Raw genomic sequence first — 23,955 nt, forward strand, 5'->3', positions numbered from 1 at the left:
AGTGTCTCCAAGTGGTGGCGGCCTTCCTCAGGTCTCACAACCTCCAGGTGTTCCCCTACTTGGACGATTGGTTGGTGAAAGCACCTATGTCTCCAAGCCACTCAACACACCATCTCTTTCCTCCATCTCCTGGGGTTCGAGATCAACTACCCCAAGTCGCATCTGCTTCCCACACAGCGACTTCAGTTCATCGGAGCTGTTCTCGACACCACTCTGATGAGGGCGTTTCTCCCCTCCGACCGACACCGGACCCTGCTCCACCTCTGTCGTCAGGTGCTCCTTCATCGTACCATCCCAGCTCGACAGATGATGGTCCTTTTGAGCCACATGGCCTCGACGGTCCATGTACTTCCTCTGGCTCAACTCCACCTCAGGACACCTCAGTGGACTCTAGCCAACCAATGGTCACAGACCACGGATCCTCTTTCTCATCCCATCTCTGTGACATCGTCTCTTCAGCAATCTCTTCAATGGTGGTTGAACTCCTCCAATCTTTCCAGGGGTCAACTCTTTCATCTACCCCCTCACTCCATGATCATAACCACGGATGCCTCCCCCTATGCGTGGGGAGCTCACCTGGGAGATCTACGCACCCAGGGACTCTGGACCCCTCAGGAGCGTCAACATCACATCAATTTTCTGGAACTCAGAGCCATGTTCTATGCTCTCAAGGCCTTCCAGCACCTTCTCTACCCTCAGGTTCTTCTCCTGTGCACAGACAACCAAGTCGCCATGTACTACATAAACAAGCAAGACGGCACCGGATCTCCTCTCCTCTGTCAGGAAGCCATCCGCATCTGGACCTGGGCCACGGCCCGCAGTCTCTTTCTCAAGGCCGTCTATATCCAGGGCGAACAGAACTCCCTGGCCGACAATCTCAGCCGCATCCTTCAACCTCACGAGTGGACCTTGGATCCTCCCACACTCCGCTCCATCTTTGCTTGCTGGGGCACTCCTCAGGTGGATCTCTTTGCAGCTCCTCACAACCATCAGCTGCCCCAGTTCTGCTCCAGACTCTACTCCCCTCATCGTCTGTCCCCGGATGCATTCCTACTCGACTGGACGGATCGGTTCCTCTATGCCTTTCCTCCGCTACCTCTGATGTTGCGGACTTTATTCAAACTCCGCAGGGACAGGGCCACCATGATTCTCATTGCTCCTCGGTGGCCTCGACAACACTGGTTCTCCCTCCTACTTCAGCTCAGCTCCAGGGAGCCCATTCCTCTTCCTGTGTTTCCTACTCTACTTACACAGCAGCATCTGTCTCTACTACATCCCAATCTGTCCTTGCTACACCTGACAGCTTGGTTTCTCTCGAGCTGACCTCTCCAGAGAATCTGTCTCAGCCTGTCCATCGCATTCTGGATGCCTCCAGGAAACCGGCCACCCTCCAATGTTACCATCAGAAGTGGACCAAGTTCTCCTCCTGGTGTCTCCTGCATCATCACGATCCCACCTCATTGGCGGTGGAAACTGTGCTGGACTATTTGCTCTCTCTATCCGATGCTGGCCTCAAGTCTACCTCAATCAGAGTCCACCTCAGTGCCATCACTGCGTTTCATGAGCCTATCCTCGGAAAACCTCTTACGGTTCATCCTCTGGTATCCCGGTTCATGAGAGGCCTCTTCAATGTCAAACCACCTCTGAAGCCTCCTCCGGTCGTCTGGGACCTGAATGTGGTTTTATCCGCTCTCATGAAGCCTCCCTTTGAGCCTCTTGCCACAACTTCGTTCAAACTCCTCACTTGGAAGGTGCTTTTCCTCATTGCCATCACCTCTGCCAGGAGGGTTAGTGAGATGCATGCACTGGTGGCAGATCCACTGTTCACTGTTTTTCACCATGACAAGGTTGTTCTGCATACCCATCCTAAGTTCCTTCCCAAGGTGGTCTCGGCTTTTCACCTCAACCAGTCCATTGTGTTACCTGTCTTTTTCCCTAAACCCCATTCTCATCCTGGGGAACAGGCGTTGCACACGCTGGATTGTAAACTTGCCCTTGCATACTACCTTGACCATACCAGGGCTCACCGCTCATCCCCTCAGCTCTTTCTGACCTTCGATCCTAACCGTCTAGGTCGTCCTGTCACCAAACGGACGCTGTCCAACTGGCTTGCTGCCTGCATTGCGTTCTGTTATGCTCGTGCGGGTCTCTCACTGGAAGGTGCTGTCACGGCCCACCGGGTCAGAGCTATGGCTGCTTCTGTGGCTTTCCTCCGTTCCACGCCCATCGAGGAAATCTGCAAGGCTGCCACTTGGTCCTCAGTTCACATGTTCACCACTCACTACTGTCTGGATGCCTTCTCCAGACGGGATGGACGCTTCAGCCAATCTGTGTTACAAAATTTATTTTCCTAATGGCCAACCATCCCTCCTCCCTCTCTGTTAGCTTGGAGGTCACCCATGCGTTAAGAATATGCTGCCTGCTTGTCCTGGGATAAAGCACAGTTACTTACCGTAACAGGTGTTATCCAGGGACAGCAGGCAGATATTCTTACGTCCCTCCCACCTCCCCGGGTTGGCTTCTTAGCTGGCTTATCTTAACTGGGGACCACGCACTCCTCCGTCGGGCGGGAAGGCACTCGCGCATGCGCGGTGCGGCCAACTAGAACTTTCTAGTTAAAAAGATCCGTACCAGGGCTCCGTCGGTGACGTCACCCATGCGTTAAGAATATCTGCCTGCTGTCCCTGGATAACATCTGTTACGGTAAGTAACTGTGCTATATCATCCATATAATACTTTGAATAGGTCTATGGAGTGATTTTTTCTCATTTCAATATATGCACCATTGCTACCAGCAGATAAGCCACAGGTACTGGTGCTTTCCTTCTGTGAAAAGCTCAATGATTTTTTTCAAAAGGCAGCTGGGTGAGCTATTCAAGCTACATGCATCTGCATCTACTCCCTTAATATTGGCCCAGCCTGAGCATATGGCCACCTGGTCCTGTGGTACTGCAACTGGCTCTCCAGTACAACATCAGCATGGATATTCATCAAGTCACCATCTCTCTTCTCGACCCTTGACATCGATCATCTCATTGGAGGTCAAGTTCTTCATCAATACATTATTCCATTTTGAGACATCGACGTTCTTCATCTCAACATTCAAAATCCAGAAAGCACCGTTCTTCATCATATACTTCTAAGAGAAAGAGAGCTTCACGTTGTACCTCTTCTTCAGATCAGTACTGGAGCCATCGTAAGCATTGACACTCAACGCTTGCCATCACCAAAGCTTCTTTATGACTCTGACTTACAATCTGATTCAGATGGAGACTTTTCTGCTTCAGCAACGAAAGTGTATGATACTCTTTCGGAGAAGTCTTCTCAGAAATCTCCATCAAAGTCAAAATTTCCTCCTGAAAGTGTCTTTCACTAAATTCATTAGTCAATTGGGCAAAGAGCTTCCTATTAAATTAGAAGCTGATTCTAGAAACATGATGGCAGATAAAGGCCAAATGGCCCATTAGTCTTCCCATCCGCAATAACCATTATCTCTTTCTCTCTCCAAGAGATCCCACGTGCCTATCCCAGGCTCTTTTGAATTCAGACACAGTCTCTGTCTCCACTATCTCTTCTGGGAGACTGTTCCATGCATCTACCACCCTTTCTGTAAAAAGTATTTCCTTAGATTACTCTGGAGACTATCACCTCTTAACTTCATCCTATGCCCTCTCATTGCAGAGTTTCCTTTCAAATTAATGAGACTTGACTCATTCACATTTACATTACGTAGGTATTTAAACATCTCTATCATATCTCCCCTCTCCTGCCTTTCCTCCAAAGTATACAGGTTGAGATCTTTAAGACTGTCCCCATATGCCTTATGATGAAGACCACATACCATTTTAGTAGCCTTCCTCTGGATCGACTCCATCCTTTTTATATATTTTTGAAGGTGCGGCCTCCAGAAGTGTACACAATATTCTAAATGAGGTCTCGCCCAAAGTCGTGTACAGGGGCAATCCTTCTAGCTTTCGCTGTCACCTTTTCAACCTGTTTGGCCACCTTAAGATCATAACATACAATCACACCCAAGTCCCGCTCTTCTGTCATGCAGATGGACCTGTTTACATCCCCCCTAGTCACAAACTGCCCCAATTTTGGTCCAGGCAGTACTCTCCCCTGTGTCTGGAAGAAGATGCTTTCCTCCTGGATTGGACAGACAAGTTTCTCTATGCATTTCCACCAATTCCTCTCATCCTCAAGACGCTTGTCAAGCTCAAATAAGAGTTGGCCACCATGATCCTCCTAGCTCCTCCGTGACCCAGACAACTGTGGCTCTCCTTACTATTTCAGCTCAATATCAAAGAACCATTAACCCTGAAGATATAATAATAATTTTATTTTTAGATACCGCCCTACCACATAGTTCTAGGCGGTTCAAATACAATACTAAAAATATACAGTCAATGAATAAAATACAATATTCTAAAAAGTTGAACTAGAATTATACAATAATTGAATGAATAAATGAATAAAATACAATATGCTAGAGTACAATAAAGTTCGGTCAACAAGTACTAGCTATAAGATCAGTATAAGATATTCTAAAAAGTTGAACTTAAAATACATTATGCTATAAAACAATAAAATTCAGCAGAAATATACTAGCTGTGAGATCTAATATAATAAAACCCTAAGCTGCACATGCACACTCCCACCTGCGTGCGCCCGTTTTAAGTGACCTGTAGGGCACCACAGGTAGGAGTGCGCATGCGCGCAAATCTTTTTTTTTCCCCTCTCTCCCCCGAGGCGGATGTCGGCCGTGGCGGCTGTGGGCGGCTGCAGGCCATGGCGGATGTCGGCGGCTGTAGGCCGGCGGCGGCTAGAGGTCCCCTGCCCACCCACCCCACTGCCGCCTGCGTCGGATTTGGCGCTTGCTTTCTCTGATGTCATCGCTCCTCATGCCAAAGTTAGGTATGGGATAGGGGTAGGAGTGCAAAGGGGAGGGGGAGAGGAAGATCGCACCCGGAGTGGACCGACCACCCTCGCAACCCCCCCCCCCCTTACTATGCCACAGGTTGTCTGTAAACGGCTCTGGGGAAGATAAAAGCGAGCTGAAGAATTAGAGTAAATTACTTTGTGAGAGTAGAGAGTAGGTGCTTTTTCCTAACAAAAGCCCTAATAACTGGAATAATGTTCTGTTATATATAAAACAACAGAGTGATTTGAAGACTTTTAAAAGATTGCTATAACGACCATGGGAGGAAGAGGAAGGAAAGGGGATGTTAAGACTATTGGATGGGAAAGGGGGTGGGGGAGAGAGAGAGAAGAGAGAGATGTCAGACCAGGGAAAGGAAGGAGGGGGAAAAGGTTCCAACTAAGGCAGGGGGAGGGGAAGGGAACGACAGAGATGCCAGATCAAAAAGGGGGGGGGGACGAGAAAGAGGGGAGAGAGATGCCAGACTGGGAAAGAGGATAAACATACCAGACCATAGGAGGGGTAAAGAGAGGGAAGTATGCCAGAGAAGCATAAGAGCTACCATACTGAGACAGACCACAGGTCCCAAAGAGTAGAACAAATTTATGCTGCTTAAAATAAAGCAGTGGATTTCCCCCAGATTCGGGGGAGGGAGTGGGAGAAGGGAGAGATAGATGTTGGACTCAAGTGAGGAAAAGAGAGAGAGGCAGAGACAGATGGATGAGAAGGGCAGAGGGGCTACTAGGGGGACCAGGAGAGATGATAGGGGATAGGGAGAGATAGACTTCAGGGAGTATGAAGGGGGCAGGAGAGAGAGATGGTCTTGGGGAAGGACAGAGGGGGACAAGAAAGGGAAAGATGGCAAAAGGGGTGAAACAGGGTCAGAGAGAGATGGTAGAGGGTGTGAAAGGGGGAAAGGGAGAGATGGAAATGGTAGGACCACTGCTGCTTTGGGGCACTGCTGCCGCCTCGGGTAAGTAAAGACCCTGTCGGGTGATAAATGCAATGGAGGATCTATGAGGGCCAAAAGAGTTCAAAGGAAATGGTGAAAGGTGAGATGGTAGGACTGGGATCAGTGGGAGGCAGGGTCCGGGCATGATAGAGGCGGGGCATGGGTGGGGTCAGAGTCAGGGTATAGGTGGGGCTATTCTAGCACCCTTTACTGTAACGAATGTAACGGGCTAAACCACTAGTCAATATATAATTTACCAGTAAATAATCTGGGACATCAGTTTACATATTTTTCAAATAGATCAGTTTTTAGTAATTTCCTGAAGGACATATATGAATGATCTTGTGAAATAATGATTTTTAGCCATTGATCCATTTTTCCTGCCTGAAAGCTGAGCAGTTTGTCAAAAAATCTCTTGTATCGACAGGGCTTAATAGTTGGAAAAGTAAACAAACGTTGCCCTCAAGTATTCCTATTAGGTCTGTGTCACTCAAAGCATAAAGACAAGTAATTAGGAGCCATACATCTCTTCTCATGCGGAGTCAAGGATCTCTTCTACATCCCAGTCTTCAGTCTTTGCAACCTGACAGCTTGGTACCTTTCAGGATAACGTCAGCTGACACTGATTTTTCTGATCCTGTCTGACTTGTTTTAGAGGCATCCAGAAAACCTTCTACGCAGCTGTGCTACCAACAGAAGTGGACCAGGTTTTCTGCGTGGTGTACTCTTCATCATCATGAAGCTTCATCCTCATCTATATCTTCAGAATTGGATATCTTCTACATTTATCCAACTCCGATCTTAAAACCACATTAGAGTCCATCTCAATGCTATCAATGTTTTTCATGGGCCAGTCAACGGTAAACCTCTGACTGCTCATCCTCTCGTATCCAGATTCATGAAAGGACTTTTCAGTATCAAACCACCTATCAATCCAACTCCAGTGGTTTGGGATCTTAATGTGGTTCTCTCTAGACCAGGGGTGCCCACACTTTTTGGGGCTTGCGAGCTACTTTTAAAATGACCAAGTCAAAATGATCTATCAACAATAAAATTTTAAAAAACACAAAGTACACTGTACGCAGAGAAAATGTTAATTATCATTTATATTCCGGGTTTTTTTCCAAGAAGTCGAGGCACGTGACATTATGCAATGTCACCTCAGTAACAACTATTCAAAAATAGACAAATATACCCCCTCCCTTTTTACTAAATCGCGATAGCGGTTTTTAATAATAATTTTATTTCTTATATACCGCTGTACCATAAGTTCAAAGCGGTTTACAACAAGAATCGTGCAGTGAGAGAATGCAGTGATTACAGCAAGAGACATATGTTTACAACAAGATACATATGTTTGGAACAGGATACATAAGATTAGGGCGGCTTGCAAGAAGATACATGCAATGAGAAAGCAGGATGTTTGCAACATGAAGCAAATGTTTTAGATCAGGTTACAGTACGAAATGGTTTAGAACAGGGTATAAGAGATCAAGGCTGTTTACAGGAGGATATTTGCAATGTGAATAAGAGAGGATTACAGCAATATACGTCGAATAGGCGAAGGGTGAAGGGAGAGAAAGGGCTTTCGGGGAGGTAAAATTTGCAGAGGGGGAGAACTCAGGTTGCGTTAAAGAGACGGGTCTTCAGTGATTTTCTGAAGTCAGCGTATGATGTGGCTTCGAGTATTGGTTTTGCTAGCCATGTGTTCAGTTTAGCTGCCTGGAATGATAGCATTCTGTCTAGGTACTTCTTGTAGTGACATGATTTCAGAGATGGGTAATTAAAGAGGTTTGCTCTGCGAGATGTCTTATTCGGACAGTTGGTGAAGAATTGGGAGGCGAGGTAAGTTGGTAGCATCCCGAAGACCGCTTTGTAGCTGATTCAGGCAAACTTGAAGAGTATTCTGGATTCTACCGGCAACAAGTGAAGTATTTGGAAGTATAGGGTGTTATGTTCCCATTTTTTTAATCCGAAGATGAGTTGGACTGCAGTGTTTTGGATTAATCTTAGCTTGTGAAGTGTCTTTTTATAAGCTCCCAGATATATGATGTTACAGTAGTCCAGTGTACTCAAGATGGAAGCTTGTACGAGTAGTCGAAAGGATGATTCATCAAAGAATTTTTTGAAGGTGCGGAGCTTCCATAGTGTTGAAATACTTTTTTTGAACATTAGATCTGTATGCTTTTCTAGGGTTAGATGTCTGTCAAGGGTAGTATTTTTATAGATTGGGCAATTTCGTAATCTCGGCCATTCATGTGAATCTTGTTGTCTTTTATCTGTTCATTGGGAGAAGCCAGGAAAAATTTAGTTTTTTCTGTGTTCAGTTTGAGTTTGAAGGCCTTCATCCAAAGTTCTATTTGGTTTATGGTATTGGATAGGAGATTAATGAAATTCGGCGACAGATCGGATAGTGGTAGCACGACAGTGATATCGTCAGCGTACACGTGGAAGTTGAGTTTTAAGCTCTGTAGCAGGTGTCCCAATGAGATGAGGTAGATGTTGAAAAGGGTCATGACAACGGGGAGCCCTGGGGTAGTCTGCAGTTGTTATTACAGCTGAAAGAGAATTTGTCTTCTTTGAGTACTTGATAGGATCTGAGTTCGAGAAATCCCTGGAACCAATTGTGAGTGTTTCCTGTGATGCCTATTGATTCAAGACAGTTAAACAAGATGGAGTGGTCAACTAGGTCGAAGGCACAGCTTAGGTCCAGTTGGAGAATCATTGCATTGGAGCCTTGACTGAGAAGGAAATGTAGATAGTTTAGAAGAGAGGCCATTATAGTTTCGGTGCTGAAGCTGGGTCTGAAACCAGATTGGTTATTAAGCAGTAGGTTGAATTTGTCTAGATAGGTATTTAGATCAGCATTTACCAGGTCTTCCATTAATTTGGCAGCCAGAGGGATGTTTGCGACGGATCTGAAATTGGAAATGTTGTTGAATGCTTCTTTTTTGTTCTTTTTTATAGGAGTTATAACAATTTGGCCCAGGTCTTCAGGGAACTTGCTAGCGGATAGTTGTAGGTTGATCCAGTTTAGAAGTTTGGCTTTAGTGCAGGTAGCTGTGCTGAATGCCCCGTGCTGCTCTCGACGCTCATAGGCTCCCTTCACTAAAAACCGCCATTGCGGTTTAATAAAAGGGGACCCTAGTGCAAAATATAGACAGCAGATATAAATTCTCAAAACGGACACATTTTGATCACTAAATTGAAAATAAAATCATTTTTCCTACCTTTGTTGTCTGGTGATTTCATGAGTCTCTGGTTGCACTTTCTTCTGACTGTGCATCCAATATTTCTTCCCTTCTTTCAGCCTCCTGTATGCTTCCTCTCCTCCAGACCTCATTCCCTCCCCCAACTTTTTCTTCCTCTCTCCCTGCTCCCCTCCCCTTTCTTTCTTTCTCCCTGCCCTACCCCCCAAGCCGCCGCCTTCGGGGAACAGGCCTTCAAGTCACCGCTGCCGAATTCTGAGCTCTCTATGCTTTCCGACACCGTAAACAGGACAGTAGAAACGCAGGGCCCACCAGCCTTCGCCCCGACGTAAATTTTGACATCGGAGAGGAAGGGGGGAGGCTGGTGGACCCAGCGCCTCTACTGTCCTGTTTACGGTGTCGGGAAGCAGGAAGAACACAAAGGCAACGCGAGTCTATCACGGAGCCCAGGATGGACTCCATGATCGTCTCCCGTTGTGTTGGCAATCTACTGGTTGTTCGCGATCGACCTTTTGGGCACCCCTGCTCTAGACTCATAAAGCCTCCTTTTGAACCAATGGTTTTGGCTCATCTCAAATATCTCATTTGGAAAGTGGTATGTTTCATCTCCCTTGCTTCTGCTTGTCGTGTGAGCGAGCTTCTAATGCTAGCGGCAGTACCGTCTTTTACAGTGTTCCACCATGACAAAGTAGTGGTTCGCACCCATCCAAATTTCCTTCCTAAAGTAGTCACTGAATTTCATCTCAATCAATCAATTGTCCTTCCAGTGTTCTTTCCCAAGTCTCATTCTCATCGTGGAGAAACGGCTGTTCGTACTTTGGACAGCAAATGAGCATTGGCTTATTACTTACAGCGAGCTCAGCCACATAGAACATTTCCTCAACTATTAATCTCATTTAATCCTAATAAGTTGGGACAACCTGTATCCAAGAGAACTATTTCCACATGGTTGGCTGCTTGTATCACCTTCTGTTATGCTCAGGCTGGGCTGCAATTGGGGGGAGGGGGGGGGTTGGTGGTCATGTTACAGCACACAAGGTCCAAGCAATGGCAACAGGCAACCCATCCTCCTCCCCTGGTTGTCTCCTTAGCTTTCTTACGGAACTGAGGTACTGCCAGCCAGCGCTCTTAATGCTGTCCATACCAGGACTCCATGGATGACATTGCCCACATGTGAGAATATCTGCTTGCTGTCCCTGAATAACACCTGTTACAGAAATAGTGTGAAATATGCTGATGAATGGGATGCCTGCAATAAGTCATGCAATAATTCTCCAAACCTGTGACTGCTCTTTCACTCTTCAGAGCCCTTCAATTTAATTTCTTCCCTTTGTGAATGAATTATAAAATATTTGCTATGGTTCCAGCTTTGCTTTTCACTTTTTTCTGCATTGGACACCTATAATTTTCATTTGTTACATATACTATATAGTGCCATCACCAAAATGTAAGTTTCAACCAGCAAAAAAATCCCAGCCTCCATCACTAATGCTAGCAGGCTGCCTGCTTTCCACTCCAGCTATAAGAAACCAGTTTTATAACAATCCCAACCAGCTGATATGGAGTGCTAGATTTGTACCTAGAAATTCATTCTCTGAGAGAAGAAAAATGTACTCTTCATTTTACTGTGTGCATTAATTGCTTCTGGAAGCCCTGTATCATCAGTGTAAAAGTATATTGCCTGGATCCCACCTCATGAATTCTCTCTCCCTCCTGTTCCTTTCACTGCTTTGTTATTCATTCGCTTTCTCTGCCTTTTATTCCTGCTCCCTTGTCCCAATGCTATTTGTGCTTTTTCCTTTTCTTTTTTTTTCTGCATTTTTTTCGTATTCCCCCTTCTTTCCTTTTTATTCTTTTATCCTCTGCTTTTATTTTTTCCTTCTGCTACCTGCCTGGGCCTATTCTCTTGCTTTCTGCTGTCTTCCTCCTTCCCTCTGGTTTTATTTTGTGTTCCTAGGATGAAGACAGTGTGAAGAAGCTCTCTGTGACCTCTGATGCCAAATCTAAGCTTCCCAAGTCTGTTCAAGAACTCATTATGCTAATTTTTGATGTTGAGAGTATGAAGAAAGCCATGGTGGAATTTGAGGTACTGACATTTTCCCCTTTCAGTCTTTATCCTGTGCTTGAGACTATAATTAACGAGAATTGGGGGCATTTTATCTGTTGTGAGAACTTTAGGAGGCTGTAGAGGCAGTAAATTCTAAAATTCTGTTTTCTATCAACAGTCGGGATTGAGTCAGACATACAAGTGGGTGACATCATCCAACAGCACAGGGGTGTGGAACTGCTCTTTCACACTTCAGAGCCCTTTGTTTTCATTTCTTCCCCTTTAGTGAATGAATTATAAAGTATTTTTTACTATTCTGGCATTGCTTTTCACTTCTTTTTCCTGCAATGGACACCTATAATTTTCATTTATTATATATACTTTATAATGCCATCACTAAAATGTAAGTTTCAAACTTGCCTTATAGCAAAATAAATCCAAAGTTTTGACACTCCTTTAAGGAATCTCCTTTATCTGGGTCCTGATCTTGCTGAAGAAGTCTGCAAATATCATTTCTTTATCATCCCTCCAGACTGGCTTAGAACGGATACTTTTACGCTCCTCTACCAGCAGGTGGAGACTGAGAACACATTGACTTTTGGCAGTAGTACAAGTGGGCTGTGCAGTCCCTATCTACAATCAGTCTGTTCTCAGTCTCCAGCAGGTGGAGGTGGTAAGCCTATGCAGTCTTTCTTCTGGTTAGTTAGGGCCTGTTGGATCTGATTAGTGGCCTTTTTGTCTCTGTTTTTGTTGCCCAGACAGAGCTTGGAGGACTCTTTGGGGGTGCCACACCCAGGCGGCCGAGTCCTTCCCCCCTCATGCCCCAGCTGTACTCATTGCCACAGTTTAGGCAAAGACTATAGCTTTGAGAGCCTATGGCGTCTGCCCATTTGTTAGTTATCCTTTGCAAAAATATATATATCCTGTGGCAGTACCAGACTGAAAGGAAGCTTTAAATTAACTCTAATTGATTTTTGTTGTTAACCAGTGATTTTACGTTTTCTTTCAGCGGTTCGCAATAATCACTTTAAAGAGACAGAAAAAGTGCTCATTCTTTATCGTCCCTCCAGACTGGCACAGAATGGATAGGTTTACGATCCTCTGCCAGCAGGTGGAGTCTGAGAACACGTTGACTTTTGGCAGTAGTACAAGTGAGCTGTGTGGTCCCATCTATAATCTACAATCAATTTGTTCGCAGTCTCCAGCAGGTGGAGTCTGTGCAGTCTTTCCTTTGATTAGTTAGGGTCTGTTGGATCTGATTGGTGATCTTTTTCTTGTCTCTTTTTGCTATCTGGACAGAGTTTGGGGAACCCTCTCAGGAGTCCTGCCAACCTCAGGGGTGCCACACTTGAAAGGGTCAAGTCCCTGCGGTTTTTTTGCCCTGACTTTGTTTTAGCCATGTACAAGGCTTATTACAGGCGGCTGGGGGTTGTGCTTCTGTCCCAGGGGTCTTTGCCTTGCGTGGCCGCCCCTGTTCAGTCTTCTACGAAGGCTGCCTCCATCCAGTCTCCCTAGCCATCATCCAAGTGGCTGCGGTTATATTGGGATGAGGACTTGGACCTTGGGGTGGCCCTGAAAGATCCGCATGGGGGGATGGAGGATTTTTGGTGATGCCGATTGGCATGGATTCGTCAGTTGTGCACATTTTTCATCGGGAAGAACTGTCGGATTTACGCTTTGAGGAGGAAGCTAAGGACCCCCCTCGAGTTGTAGACCTTCTGCTTTAGGGGATCTGTTCAGCATCCTGCTCTTTTCCTATGCATTATGATATTCGTGATGTGGTGCACATACAGTGGAAGATGCCAGACGCACCGTAACACTTGGCACGGTCCATGACCAGACTTTATCCCATTCCTTTAAGTCTCCTGTGGTGGATACAGTGGGCTCTGCTATCGCACTTCAGCATATGGTGCCGGTTGAAGGCAGTTGAGCCCTGAGAGACCCTCAGGACCGTAAAATTGAGGCTCTTCTTAAACAGAATTTTGATGTGGCTGCCTTGGCTGTCCAAATGGCAGTCTGGAGGCCTGAGCTTGTTTCCAGTGGTCTTGACCCGGAGTTGGATGACTGGTCCTTAGTGTATCAGGAAGTGGCTTCTTACCTCTCTGATGCCAGATTTGATTTGTTGAGGGCATCTTCCAAGTCCATGGCCCTCGGAGTAGCAACTTGCCATACCCTGTCATTATTACTGCAGGATCTTCTCTAAGGGCTTTTCCAGAAGATTGCTGTCTGGGGAGGTCTCTCACTTCTGCTTTACCCATTATTCTATCCCTTTGAGCCACCCGCATTCAACAGAAATATTTTGCTTTGTCCGTCTCTGGCCATGCCCTTCACAGGACAATGGAAACACAAATAAGGACTCTCGCTTACTTCATGCCCCTGGCATGTCTCATACAAACACAATTGCAGGGTGCACAATGTCAACTGTCTTTCCCTATCACTAGCCTGACGTCTAATATATAAAAATTAAAATAAAAGGTTGTACTTACAATTTGTACAGTATTAATTCCGTACGGTCTCTGGGTGACTAGAAATATATGTTTTGGCTCACCCAGGAGCACCATCCGTCCAGGGCCAAACGGCCCCTGAACGTGTTTCTCTGTGGAGTTCACCGGAACACCTTAAAAAATAAAATCTGTTAATCACGCAAGCGCGTGAAACCCAAGCATGATCACGTCGGGCAGTCACCACTGAAGTAAAGGCTGCTTTGTTTACCTCATTGGAATAACTACGAGACGGCATTGCATCTTCCAAAACAGACAATATTCGTTTATTGTTAGTATAAAAACTTACAGTATTACAGCAGCAGAGACATATCAGAAAAATGTATTGTCAGTTTAGAATATGCAATGGAGAGAAGAACTTAAACCCATATGCTTAGCAGGGGGCTAGCAGATCCCCATAGCATAAGTAAGTGAATCTCTCTCTGGCCTTACCTAAAATGCACGTGTTTTTTATACAGAACAATTCTTCCTTTGTTCCAAAAAGTCCATCCCCGAATTCTGGTTATGTAATCCCCTATTGGTACATAAAATAATGTATACCTAACTCCTCCTCTCAGTCCACGCCTCTCTCACTCCCTCCCACGAGAGGGGCCCGGGCAGTCCAGAAACAGAGGGCACTTCATGAACTTCTTCCTTATCACCTTGCTGAGGCTGATTTGTTTGTTCTACAACACTGTATGTCTTCAGGATGGTGTCCTTGTAGACAGTCTTATGCAGAAAACTGAAACAAAGATGCAAGGGTGACATTCCAGCATCCTGGCCATGCCTGGATCCCATGGCTTGCTTCAGAGACAGGCACCAGGCCCCCACATCCCTACTCCCCCTTCATCCTTCAGGGGTTGTTACTTGTTATGGGTGTTTTATGGCTTCTCAGGGTGCCTTGCATATGTCATACGGCACTGATAACAGCTCAGTACAAATGAACAATGGCCACCGAACCTTGGAGAAGTATCCTCCTTAGGAAGACAAGAACTAGGATAGCAGGAGTAGCATTTCAAAAGGATACATGCGTTCATAGATTAGCAAAGTACAAGCTGTTCCATCTGGTTAGCTTGTAAAGAAAGGCTGCTTTAGACTGTGAGAAAATATGTGTTAAAATGGCTGTAGTGTCCAACATACACAAGGTAGTCCTCCACCAGATAGTTCAGTATGTCCAGGTTATCCAACTCAGTACCCTAACCGTTGGCGGCTGAAGAAATCCCTCCGTGAGTGGTGGGGGAAGACCGGGCTGCCTCACTGCTCCCTGCCGACTCGCAAGGCACTAGCAGCGGGGAGCCCTGTATGCCTGGAACTGCTGCAGACGGAGCTCCACCACAGCACCGGCCCGAACAGCCAACAAAAATGGGGACTAGGATCCCTAAACAAATTCCAACAGCCCTACCAAAGGAAATGAATACAGCTCCTCACACCTGCTGAGACTGAAAGAAGACTGATAGGAATAGGAGAAGGTACCTCTTATGTACTGTTCCACAGTTTTTGTTGTCTCCACCTGCTGGTCATGATGAGATATATACCTGCTTGTAAGATTTCCTATACCAGTCTGGAGAGTGCTAAAGAATGTCTGATTCTCTTTTATCCAGGTCATATCTTCCTTCTCTGATTTGAGAGAACAGTTGGGGGGCTGCAGCAAAAACAGTACCTTCTGAGATGTAGGCAGTCCCAGAGACAGACTTTGGTCTTGTCACTATCAGGGTGCTTCCTAATAGAGTTATGAGGTTTGTTGTTTCTGGCAGATTGACCTCCAGAAGATGCCATTGGGGAAGCTGAGCAAGAGACAGATCCAGAGTGCATACTCCATCCTGAGTGACGTCCAGCGGGTAAGCAAAAAAGCTTCTTTTTAATGTAAGAATGGAGAGAAGAATTTGACATCTCTGGAATTTTGAGGTGGAAGGATTGTGTGGAAAGGGCTGTGGAAAGAAGTTTTTCTGGAAGGAGGGGGTTGTGGGGGTTTAAAAATGTTTTAAACAGCTTAATGATTTTCATTGTAGATTCAGGTATGAGAAATTTTTTTTTAAATTTCTGTTTTGCTCACCATATCTGTTTGATAGCTACAGTAGAGAGCCGGACATTAGTCTGGGGTTTCCCATGAATATGAGTACACCACATCCTGGTTTGCAGAAATTACTCCTGTGACCAAGATCTGGACATTGGCTAAACAAATGCTGTAGAGCTGTGAACTGACCTTCTGAAACAAGTTCTGCTTCATCTCTTTCTGAGGATGTTGGCTTTGTTTAGTGAGTTGTCTTTGGAGGAGGGAATATTAAGTGCCTGAAAAATGAGAGAGGTTCTCTGTGAATAGCAAAATAGATCTGCCACACCTGGATGATAATGGTGATGTTGGAGCAATTACTGTTATCCATACAAAGTATGTTCCCTGCTCATTAGGCTCCTTTTGTTATGATTGGTGCCAGCCAGACTATAATATTTGCATGAAATAGAGGAGAGGATAGACAATCCCCTCTCTGCTTCAGAAAACAGCTTCCTTTCCATTTTAAAGACTTTGGCTTGGCGGGATAGGTTAGAGCAGTGGTTCTCAACCCTAGGGACCCCCAGCCAGTTAAGTTTTCAAGATATCCCTAATGAATATGCATGAGAGAAATTTGCATATAATGGAGGAGACAGGCATGCAAATGTGTCTTATGCATATTCGTTAGGGATATCTTGAAAACCCAACTGGCTTGGGGGTCCCCTAGGACAGGGTTGAGAACCACTGGGTTAGAGCTACTTAGGAGGGAGGGGGGTTATGTTTTTGTTTTGATTTTTGTTAGACATTTTGACATGTTAATGATCCCATTATATGTTATATTTGCAATCCTAGTAACTTTTCTTAATTGGGTAGTGGTTTGCGAACATTGTTACGGTTTTTGTTATCAATGTTGCTTGCTTCCTTATGGTATGTCGACCCTGTATTTTTATGTTTATTAATATTTATATAATGCTCTTCCCTACAACATCAGTGTGGTTTACAAAAAATTAAGAAAAGGAAAAGAACACAAAAAAGTGAAAGAAGAAGGAAAAGAGAGAGAAAAAAAATTAAATGGTTTATTAATTGCTTCAGGACCTCTTTTTCAGAAAAATTAAATACAGGAATAAAACATTAAAACCCATAATTAATAGAATTGATGGAATGCTAATCTAAAAAGATAAGTCTTCAATGAAGACCTAAATTTAATATAAGAGAGCTCACAAAGTAACTCATTAGGAAGAGAGTTCCATAAGTTTGGAAAAGAAGCAATAAAAGCAGAGTTACTTAAAGGTACACTATACTGGCATACCTTGCATGTTGAACATGGGAAATGAACACCCATTGATAATGTGACTGTGTCAACTTCTGAGCAGAATTGCGATCTAGTAAGGAGTTGTTTCAAGTTGCGGCCACGAGAATAAGCAAACCATGGAGGGTCTTGGAAAATTGCATGATATTGTAGAATACTCCAATGAGAGTTAATGATCTGTTTAATCTTAAACGCATGCTGAGAATATGGGATCACATTCACAATAGAAGTCTCACTGGTTTTATTGTTAGGAGTAAGGAGAACATCTCATTGGGCAATGCTCTTTTATATGCCTTTTTGATGACTGTGTCTGGATATCCTCTTTCTCTAAAACGTTCTTTCATATCTTCTGCCTTACTTAAAAGTTCCATACAGGAGGAACACAAACTGTCCTGTAGGAATATTATTACGTAAATGCTTTGGGTGGTAACTTTCATATCTTAAAAGGTTATTCCGGTCTGTGGATTTTCTATAAATGGTAGTGTGAAACCTACCCTCATTCAAAGAAATGTTAATGTCCAGAAAAGGCGAAGATCGAGTATTGGAATTAACTGTAAATGTTAGATGGGAGACAAATTTCATGTGTGTTTTTCTTTCATGTCTGTTAGTTGGGAATGAGAAGAGGTCTGTAATGTATTTTGGGGCTAAACCATTTAATACTTTGAAGCAGAGACATCCTAGCTTGAACTTCGTGCGCGCCTCCATTGGTAGCCAGTGCAGGAGCCGGTAGGAAGGGGTTATGTGATCAGATTTCTTCAGCCCGAAAATCATCCTGACTGCTGCATTTTGTATCAATTGTAGTCTTTGCATTTGCTTCTGGGGGATTGTCAGATGGGTGATGTTGCAATAGTCCAGGTGGTTAAGTATTAGGGATTGTACTAGAATTCTGAAAGCTGAAGTGTGGAAGTACGCCTTAATGGACTTAAGTTTCCAGAGAGTGAAAAACCCTCTTTTGATTAAGGAGTCTATGTGGTCTTTCATGGTTAGTCCTTGGTCTAGTGTTACTCCTAGAATCTTCATCGTTGGTTGAATGGGGTAGTTTAGATTGTTAATGTGTAATGATATTGTCGTATTCTGTGCGTGTGGCGAGGCTATGAAGAATTTAGTTTTTTCTGAATTGAGCTTCAGTTTGAAATCTGTGGTCCATTGATCCATCGTGTTTAGCGCTTCAGTTGCTGTGGGGGTGATTGATAACGCAAAAAAACTGCAAGAAGTAAATTAAAAAGTGGAAAATCTTACACAAAGAATGCAGCTCGTGGATATTAATATAGAACAGTTGGAAAAATGGTCAGATTCAACTGATGCTGAAATGGCTCATTACAAACAGGATCGGAAAATAATTGAAATGCTATCAAGGGACCTGGAGGATTGTATGAACCGCGAGAGGAGGTGTAACTTTAGAATAATTGGGTTACCTGAAGGAGTTGAAAAAAACGATCCTATCTCCTTTTTAAAGAATTTTCTTCCAAAAATTCTTACTACCAAATTTCCGCTGGAATTTAAGAGGGCACACAGGATCCCTATAAGAAGAACCAATAAACAAACAGGACCAAGACCATTAAAAATTTAAATTATTAAGGCACCAGCAAGGTTTGGAGATTTTACGTCTGGATGCTAGAATTCATATTGTGCCTGACTTTGCAAGGAAAAAAATGCTAGAATTCCGTCCACAACTCTGAAATCTTGGAGCTAAATATGGCTTAATATATCCCACAATAATGAGGGTGACATATGAGAATAAAACTTATACACTTCTCCCTCCGGATTCGCGGGGTATAGGTGCAGAGCCAGACCGTGAATAGAAACATAGAAAGATGACGGCAGAAAAGGGCTATAGCCCATCAAGTCTGCCCACTCTACTGACCCACCCAATTTAGTCTGTGTGCTAATGACCCAACTCTTTAACTCGACCTTCTTAGTGATCCTACGTAGGTGTCCCATTTATTCTTAAAGTCAGGCACGCTGGTGGCCTTGACCACCTGCACTGGAAGCTTATTCCAGCGATCTATCACTCTTTCCGTGAAGAAGTATTTCCTGGTGTCGCCATTAAATTTCCCTCCTCTGAGTTTGAGCGGATGTCCTCTTGTGGCCGAGGGTCCTTTGGGAAAGAAAATGTCATCTTCCACCTCGACACGTCCTGTGATGTACTTAAATGTCTCAATCATGTCCCCCCTCTCCCTACGTTTCTCAAGAGTGTAGAACTGCAGTTTGTGCAGTCTCTCTTCGTACGAGAGAGACCCTTGAGCCCCGAGATCGTCCTAGTGGCCATCCGCTGAACCGACTCGACTCTGAGCACGTCTTTATGGTAATGTGGCCTCCAGAATTGCACACAGTATTCCAGATGAGGTCTCACCATGGCTCTGTATAGTGGCATTATGACTTCAGGTTTCCGGCTGACGAAACTTCTATTGATACAACCCATCATCTGCCTTGCCTTGGATGAGGCCTTCTCCACTTGTTTGGCAGCCTTCATATCTGCACTGATGATTACTCCCAAATCTCGTTCTACTGAAGTCCTAGCTAATGTTTCTCCATTCAAGGTGTAAGTTCTGCATGGATTACCGCTACCGAGGTGCATGACCTTACATTTCTTAGCGTTGAAGCCCAGCTGCCAGATCGAGGACCAGCATTCCAATTTAAGCAGGTCCTGCGCCATACTGTCCTGCAAGTTGCTTTCACTTACTATATTGCATAGTTTGGCGTCATCGGCGAATAATGTTACTTTACCTTGAAGCCCTCGAGTCAAGTCCCCTATGAATATGTTAAAAAGGAGTGGACCCAGGACCGAGCCTTGCGGCACTCCGCTGGTCACCTCCGAAGTCTCTGAGAGGGTGCCGTTGACCACCACCCTCTGACGTCTGCCACTCAGCCAATCGTTGACCCATGTAGTCAGTGTCTCGCTTAACCCCATTGATTTCATTTTGCTTAACAGCCTGCGATGAGGGACGCTATCAAAAGCCTTACTGAAGTCTAAGTACACGATGTCCAGAGACTCTCCCGAGTCTAGCTTTCCTGTTACCCAGTCAAAGAAGCTTATGAGATTGGATTGGCAGGACCTACCCTTGGTAAAACCATGTTGACTGGGATCCCTTAGATTCCCCTCATCCAAGATCGTGTCTAATTCACGTTTAAGTAGTGTTTCCATGAGTTTACACACTATTGATGTGAGACTCACTGGTCTGTAATTCGCAGCCTCTGCCCTGCAACCCTTTTTGTGCAGAGGGACGACATTAGCTGTTTTCCAGACCAGGGGGACTTTCCCAGTACTTAGGGAGAGATTAAAGAGCATGGCTAACGGTTCCGCCAGGACATCAGCCAGCTCTCTGAGCACTCTTGGGTGCAAATTGTCTGGTCCCATGGCTTTGTTCACCTTGAGTCTTGACAGTTCGCTGTAAACATCAACCGGTGTGAACTCAAATTTCTGAAACGGTTCTTCCGCGCTTGGTGTTGCCTCCAGCTGTGGCCCATGCCCTGGTTTCTCGCAGGTGAAGACTGAGCAGAAGTATTCATTCAGTAGTTTGGCTTTATCAGAATCTGCTTCCAGATAATTCTCGTCCGGTGTTCTAAGGCGTACAATCCCTTCTGTGTTCTTTTTTCTGTTACTAATATACTTAAAGAAGGATTTGTCACCTTTTTTAATGTTCTTTGCTAAAGTTTCTTCCACTCGAAGTTTGGCCTCCCTGACTGCTGTTTTGACCGCTGCAGACCTGGTCCTATATTCAATGTTAGCTTCCCTTTCCCCCGTATGTTTGTAGGAGAGAAATGCTTTTTTCTTCTCCTTGACGAGGTACGAGACCTCATCTGTGAACCATTGGGGTTTCTTATTTCTTTGTTGTTTATTTACCGATTTTTATGTAGCGGACAGTTGCCTAGTGTAGGGTCAATTTCAGGGTTGACCACAAATCCTCCACACTATCAGTCACTGCTTTGTCCTGCAGCATTTGATGGACGAAATCTCCCATGCGTGCGAAGTCAGTGCCCCGGAAATTGAGTACCTTTGTTTTTGTTTGTGATCTAGGGAAGCCATACCATGTTGTGGTCACTGGTGGCTAGCGTTTCTCCTACTGAGACCTCTGAGACGCTTTCCCCGTTTGTGAGTACCAGGTCCAGGATCGCCTGGGCCCTAGTGAGCTCTAGTACCATTTGATTGAGCCGTACTCCCTTCATGGATGTTAATAGCCTCCTGCTACTACAAGTCGTTGCTGAGAGTGTGTTCCAATCTGCATCAGGCATGTTGAAGTCCCATAGCAGAACAGCGTCCCCCCGTAGAGTGATGTTCTCTATGTCTTCAATTAATTCCGTGTCCTTTTCTTCTGATTGTCTTGGAGGTCTGTATACCACTCCAAGATACAGGCATTTTTCTCTGCCTCTGGCCAGGTTTACCCAGATGGATTCCCCGGTGTACTTAATATCTGGCTCTGACCCACCCCCGCCTCCCTCCCGCCTTCCCGGCCTTACCTTGTGTTCTAGCGGGCTTTCGGGGCAGGAGCGATCTTCCTACGCTCCTGCCCCATGCAGATCGCTATTAGGAAATGGCTGCTGTGAGTTCCCGTAGTCTCTCGAGACCACAATGGGAACTCTCTACAGCTATTTCCTAATGGCGATCTGCACGGGGCAGGAGCGTAGGAAGATCGCTTCTGCCCTGAAAGCCCGCTAGACCACCAGGGGATGCCGGGGGGAAGACTTAACAATGGGGTTTTTTTTTCTTTTTCCCCCTCCCCAAAAAATTGTGAATATGTGAAATCGCGATTGCCGAAACCGCGAATGGGGAGGGGGAAGTGTAATTTTGTTGATCCAATAAAGTTAATGGAATTCTTGGAGCAATATGATCAGCAGATGACTTCTTAGGAGGAAGGTATTTATTTTAAGATTAAGGATGTGAGTGGAGAATGATATGTTTTATATTATTATTATAAACAGTTTGAAAATAGCATCCTATACAAATTTTAAGTTTTTCACATAAAAGTGACATTTAAAGGGGTACTTTAGAATGTTTGGAATGTTGAATTAACTGACTCTGGCAACGGATACAGTAACTGGAAATTCTATATTCAATCTGCTCCATATAGAATCTGGAAGGATTTTGCAGCGTAAAATCCATATAACACCTAATATATTTCACCAGCAATATTTTTATTAGGTGTTCTTTGTTATGGTTTATCCATTGATTATAGCATGAACTAAAAGTAAAGAAATGGATGACAAAGATTTTTCAGCTGTGTTTCTTATTAGAACCTCCAGCCCAAGATTACCGTACTTTCTCCTGAGGCTGATTAAATAGAAATATAGAAACATAGAAAATGACGGCAGAAAAGGGCCTCGGCCCATCAAGTCTGCCCACTCTAATGACCCACCCCCCAACTTCACACCCCAAGAGATCCCACATGCCTATCTCATCTTCTCTTAAAATCTGGTACGCTGCTGGCCTAAATCACCTGCAGTGGAAGTTCATTCCAATGATCAACCACCCCTTCGGTGAAGAAATACTTTCTGATGTCACCCTGAAATTTCCTGCCCCTGATTTTCAGCGGATGCCCTCTTGTGGCCATGGGACCTTTAAGAAAGAAGATTTCATCTTCCACCTCGATACGGCCCGTGATATATTTAAACGTCTCAATCATGTCTCCTCTCTCTCTACGTTCCTCGAGTGAGTAAAGCTTCAATTTACTCAGCCTTTCCTCATATGGGAGATATTTGAGTCCCGAAACCATCCTGTTGGCCATTCGTTGAACCGACTCAACTCTCAGCACATCTTTTTGGTAATGTGGCCTCCAGAATTGTACACAATATTCCAGATGAGGTCTCACCATGGATCTGTACAATGGCATTATCACTTTGGGCTTCCGGCTGACGAAACTTCTACTTATACAACCCATCATTTGTCTAGCCTTGGAAGAAGCCTTCTCCACTTGATTGGCAGTTTTCATATCTTCACTAATGATCACTCCTAAATCTCGTTCTGCTGTAGTCCTAGCTAAGGTCTCACCATTTAGGGTGTAAGTTCTGCACGGATTTCTACTGCCAAGGTGCATGACCTCACATTTTTTAGCATTGAAGCTTAGCTGCCAAGTCGAGGACCAATGTTCCAGTAAAAGTAAATCCCGCGTCATACTGTCTGGCAAAGTGCTTTTACCTACTATGTTGCATAGTTTGGTGTCATCGGCGAATAATGTTATTTTGCCTTGAAGCCCCTGAGTCAGGTCGCCTAAGAATATGTTAGAGGATTGGGCCCAAGACCGAGCCTTGCGGCACTCCACTGGTCACCCTCGACGTTTCAGAGAGGGCACCGTTAACTACCAACCTCTGAAGTCTACCGCTTAGCCAGTCATTGACCCATGCAGTTAATGTTTCTCCTAATCCCATCGAATTCATCTTGCTCAACAACCTGCGGTGTGGGATGCTATCAAAAGCTTTACTGAAGTCCAAGTACATGACGTCCATGGACTCCCCCATATCCAGCTTTCTTGTTACCCAGTCAAAGAAGCTGATTGGATTGGCAGGACCTTCCCTTTGTGAATCCATGTTGATGGGGATCCCGTAAATTCTCCTCGTTCAGGATCGTATCCAATTTCTGCTTAATTAGTGTTTCCATGAGTTTACTCACTATTGATGTGAGACTCACCGTCTGTAATTTGCAGCCTCCGTCCTGCAACCCTTTTTGTGGAGTGTAATGACGTTAGCTGTCTTCCAATCCAGCGGGACTCTTCCTGTACTCAGGGAAAGATTGAAGAGCACGGATAATGGTTCCGCCAGGACATCACACAACTCTCTTAGCACCCTGGGGTGTAGATTATCCAGTCCCATGGCTTTGTTCACTTTGAGTTTTGATATCTCACAGTAGACGCTGCTGGGTGTAAACTCGAAATTCTGAAATGGGTCTTCCGATCTTTGTCTTGACTGCAACTGTGGACCGGACCCCAGAGCCTTGCAGGTAAAGACTGAGCAGAAGTATTTATTTAGTAGTTTGGCTTTATCGGAATCCGATTCTACATAATTCCCGTCCGGTTTCCTAAGGCGTACTATCCCATCTGTGTTTCTTTTTCTGTCACT

The 23,955-nt window shown here is 44.8% G+C and overlaps 1 protein-coding gene across 1 annotated transcript in view; it reads left to right on the top strand.

Moving 5' to 3' along the window:
* PARP1 (poly(ADP-ribose) polymerase 1) overlaps positions 1 to 23,955 on the top strand; it is a 244,306-nt gene that overhangs the window by 159,362 nt on the left and 60,989 nt on the right. Inside the window, exons 14-15 of the mRNA XM_033939243.1 lie at positions 11,040 to 11,168; positions 15,364 to 15,447. Coding sequence (XP_033795134.1) covers positions 11,040 to 11,168; positions 15,364 to 15,447 — 213 coding nt within the window. The remainder of the gene's footprint in view (positions 1 to 11,039; positions 11,169 to 15,363; positions 15,448 to 23,955) is intronic.

This window comes from Geotrypetes seraphini, chromosome 3, assembly GCF_902459505.1.
Source record: "Geotrypetes seraphini chromosome 3, aGeoSer1.1, whole genome shotgun sequence".
Classification (NCBI taxonomy): Eukaryota; Metazoa; Chordata; class Amphibia; order Gymnophiona; family Dermophiidae; genus Geotrypetes; species Geotrypetes seraphini.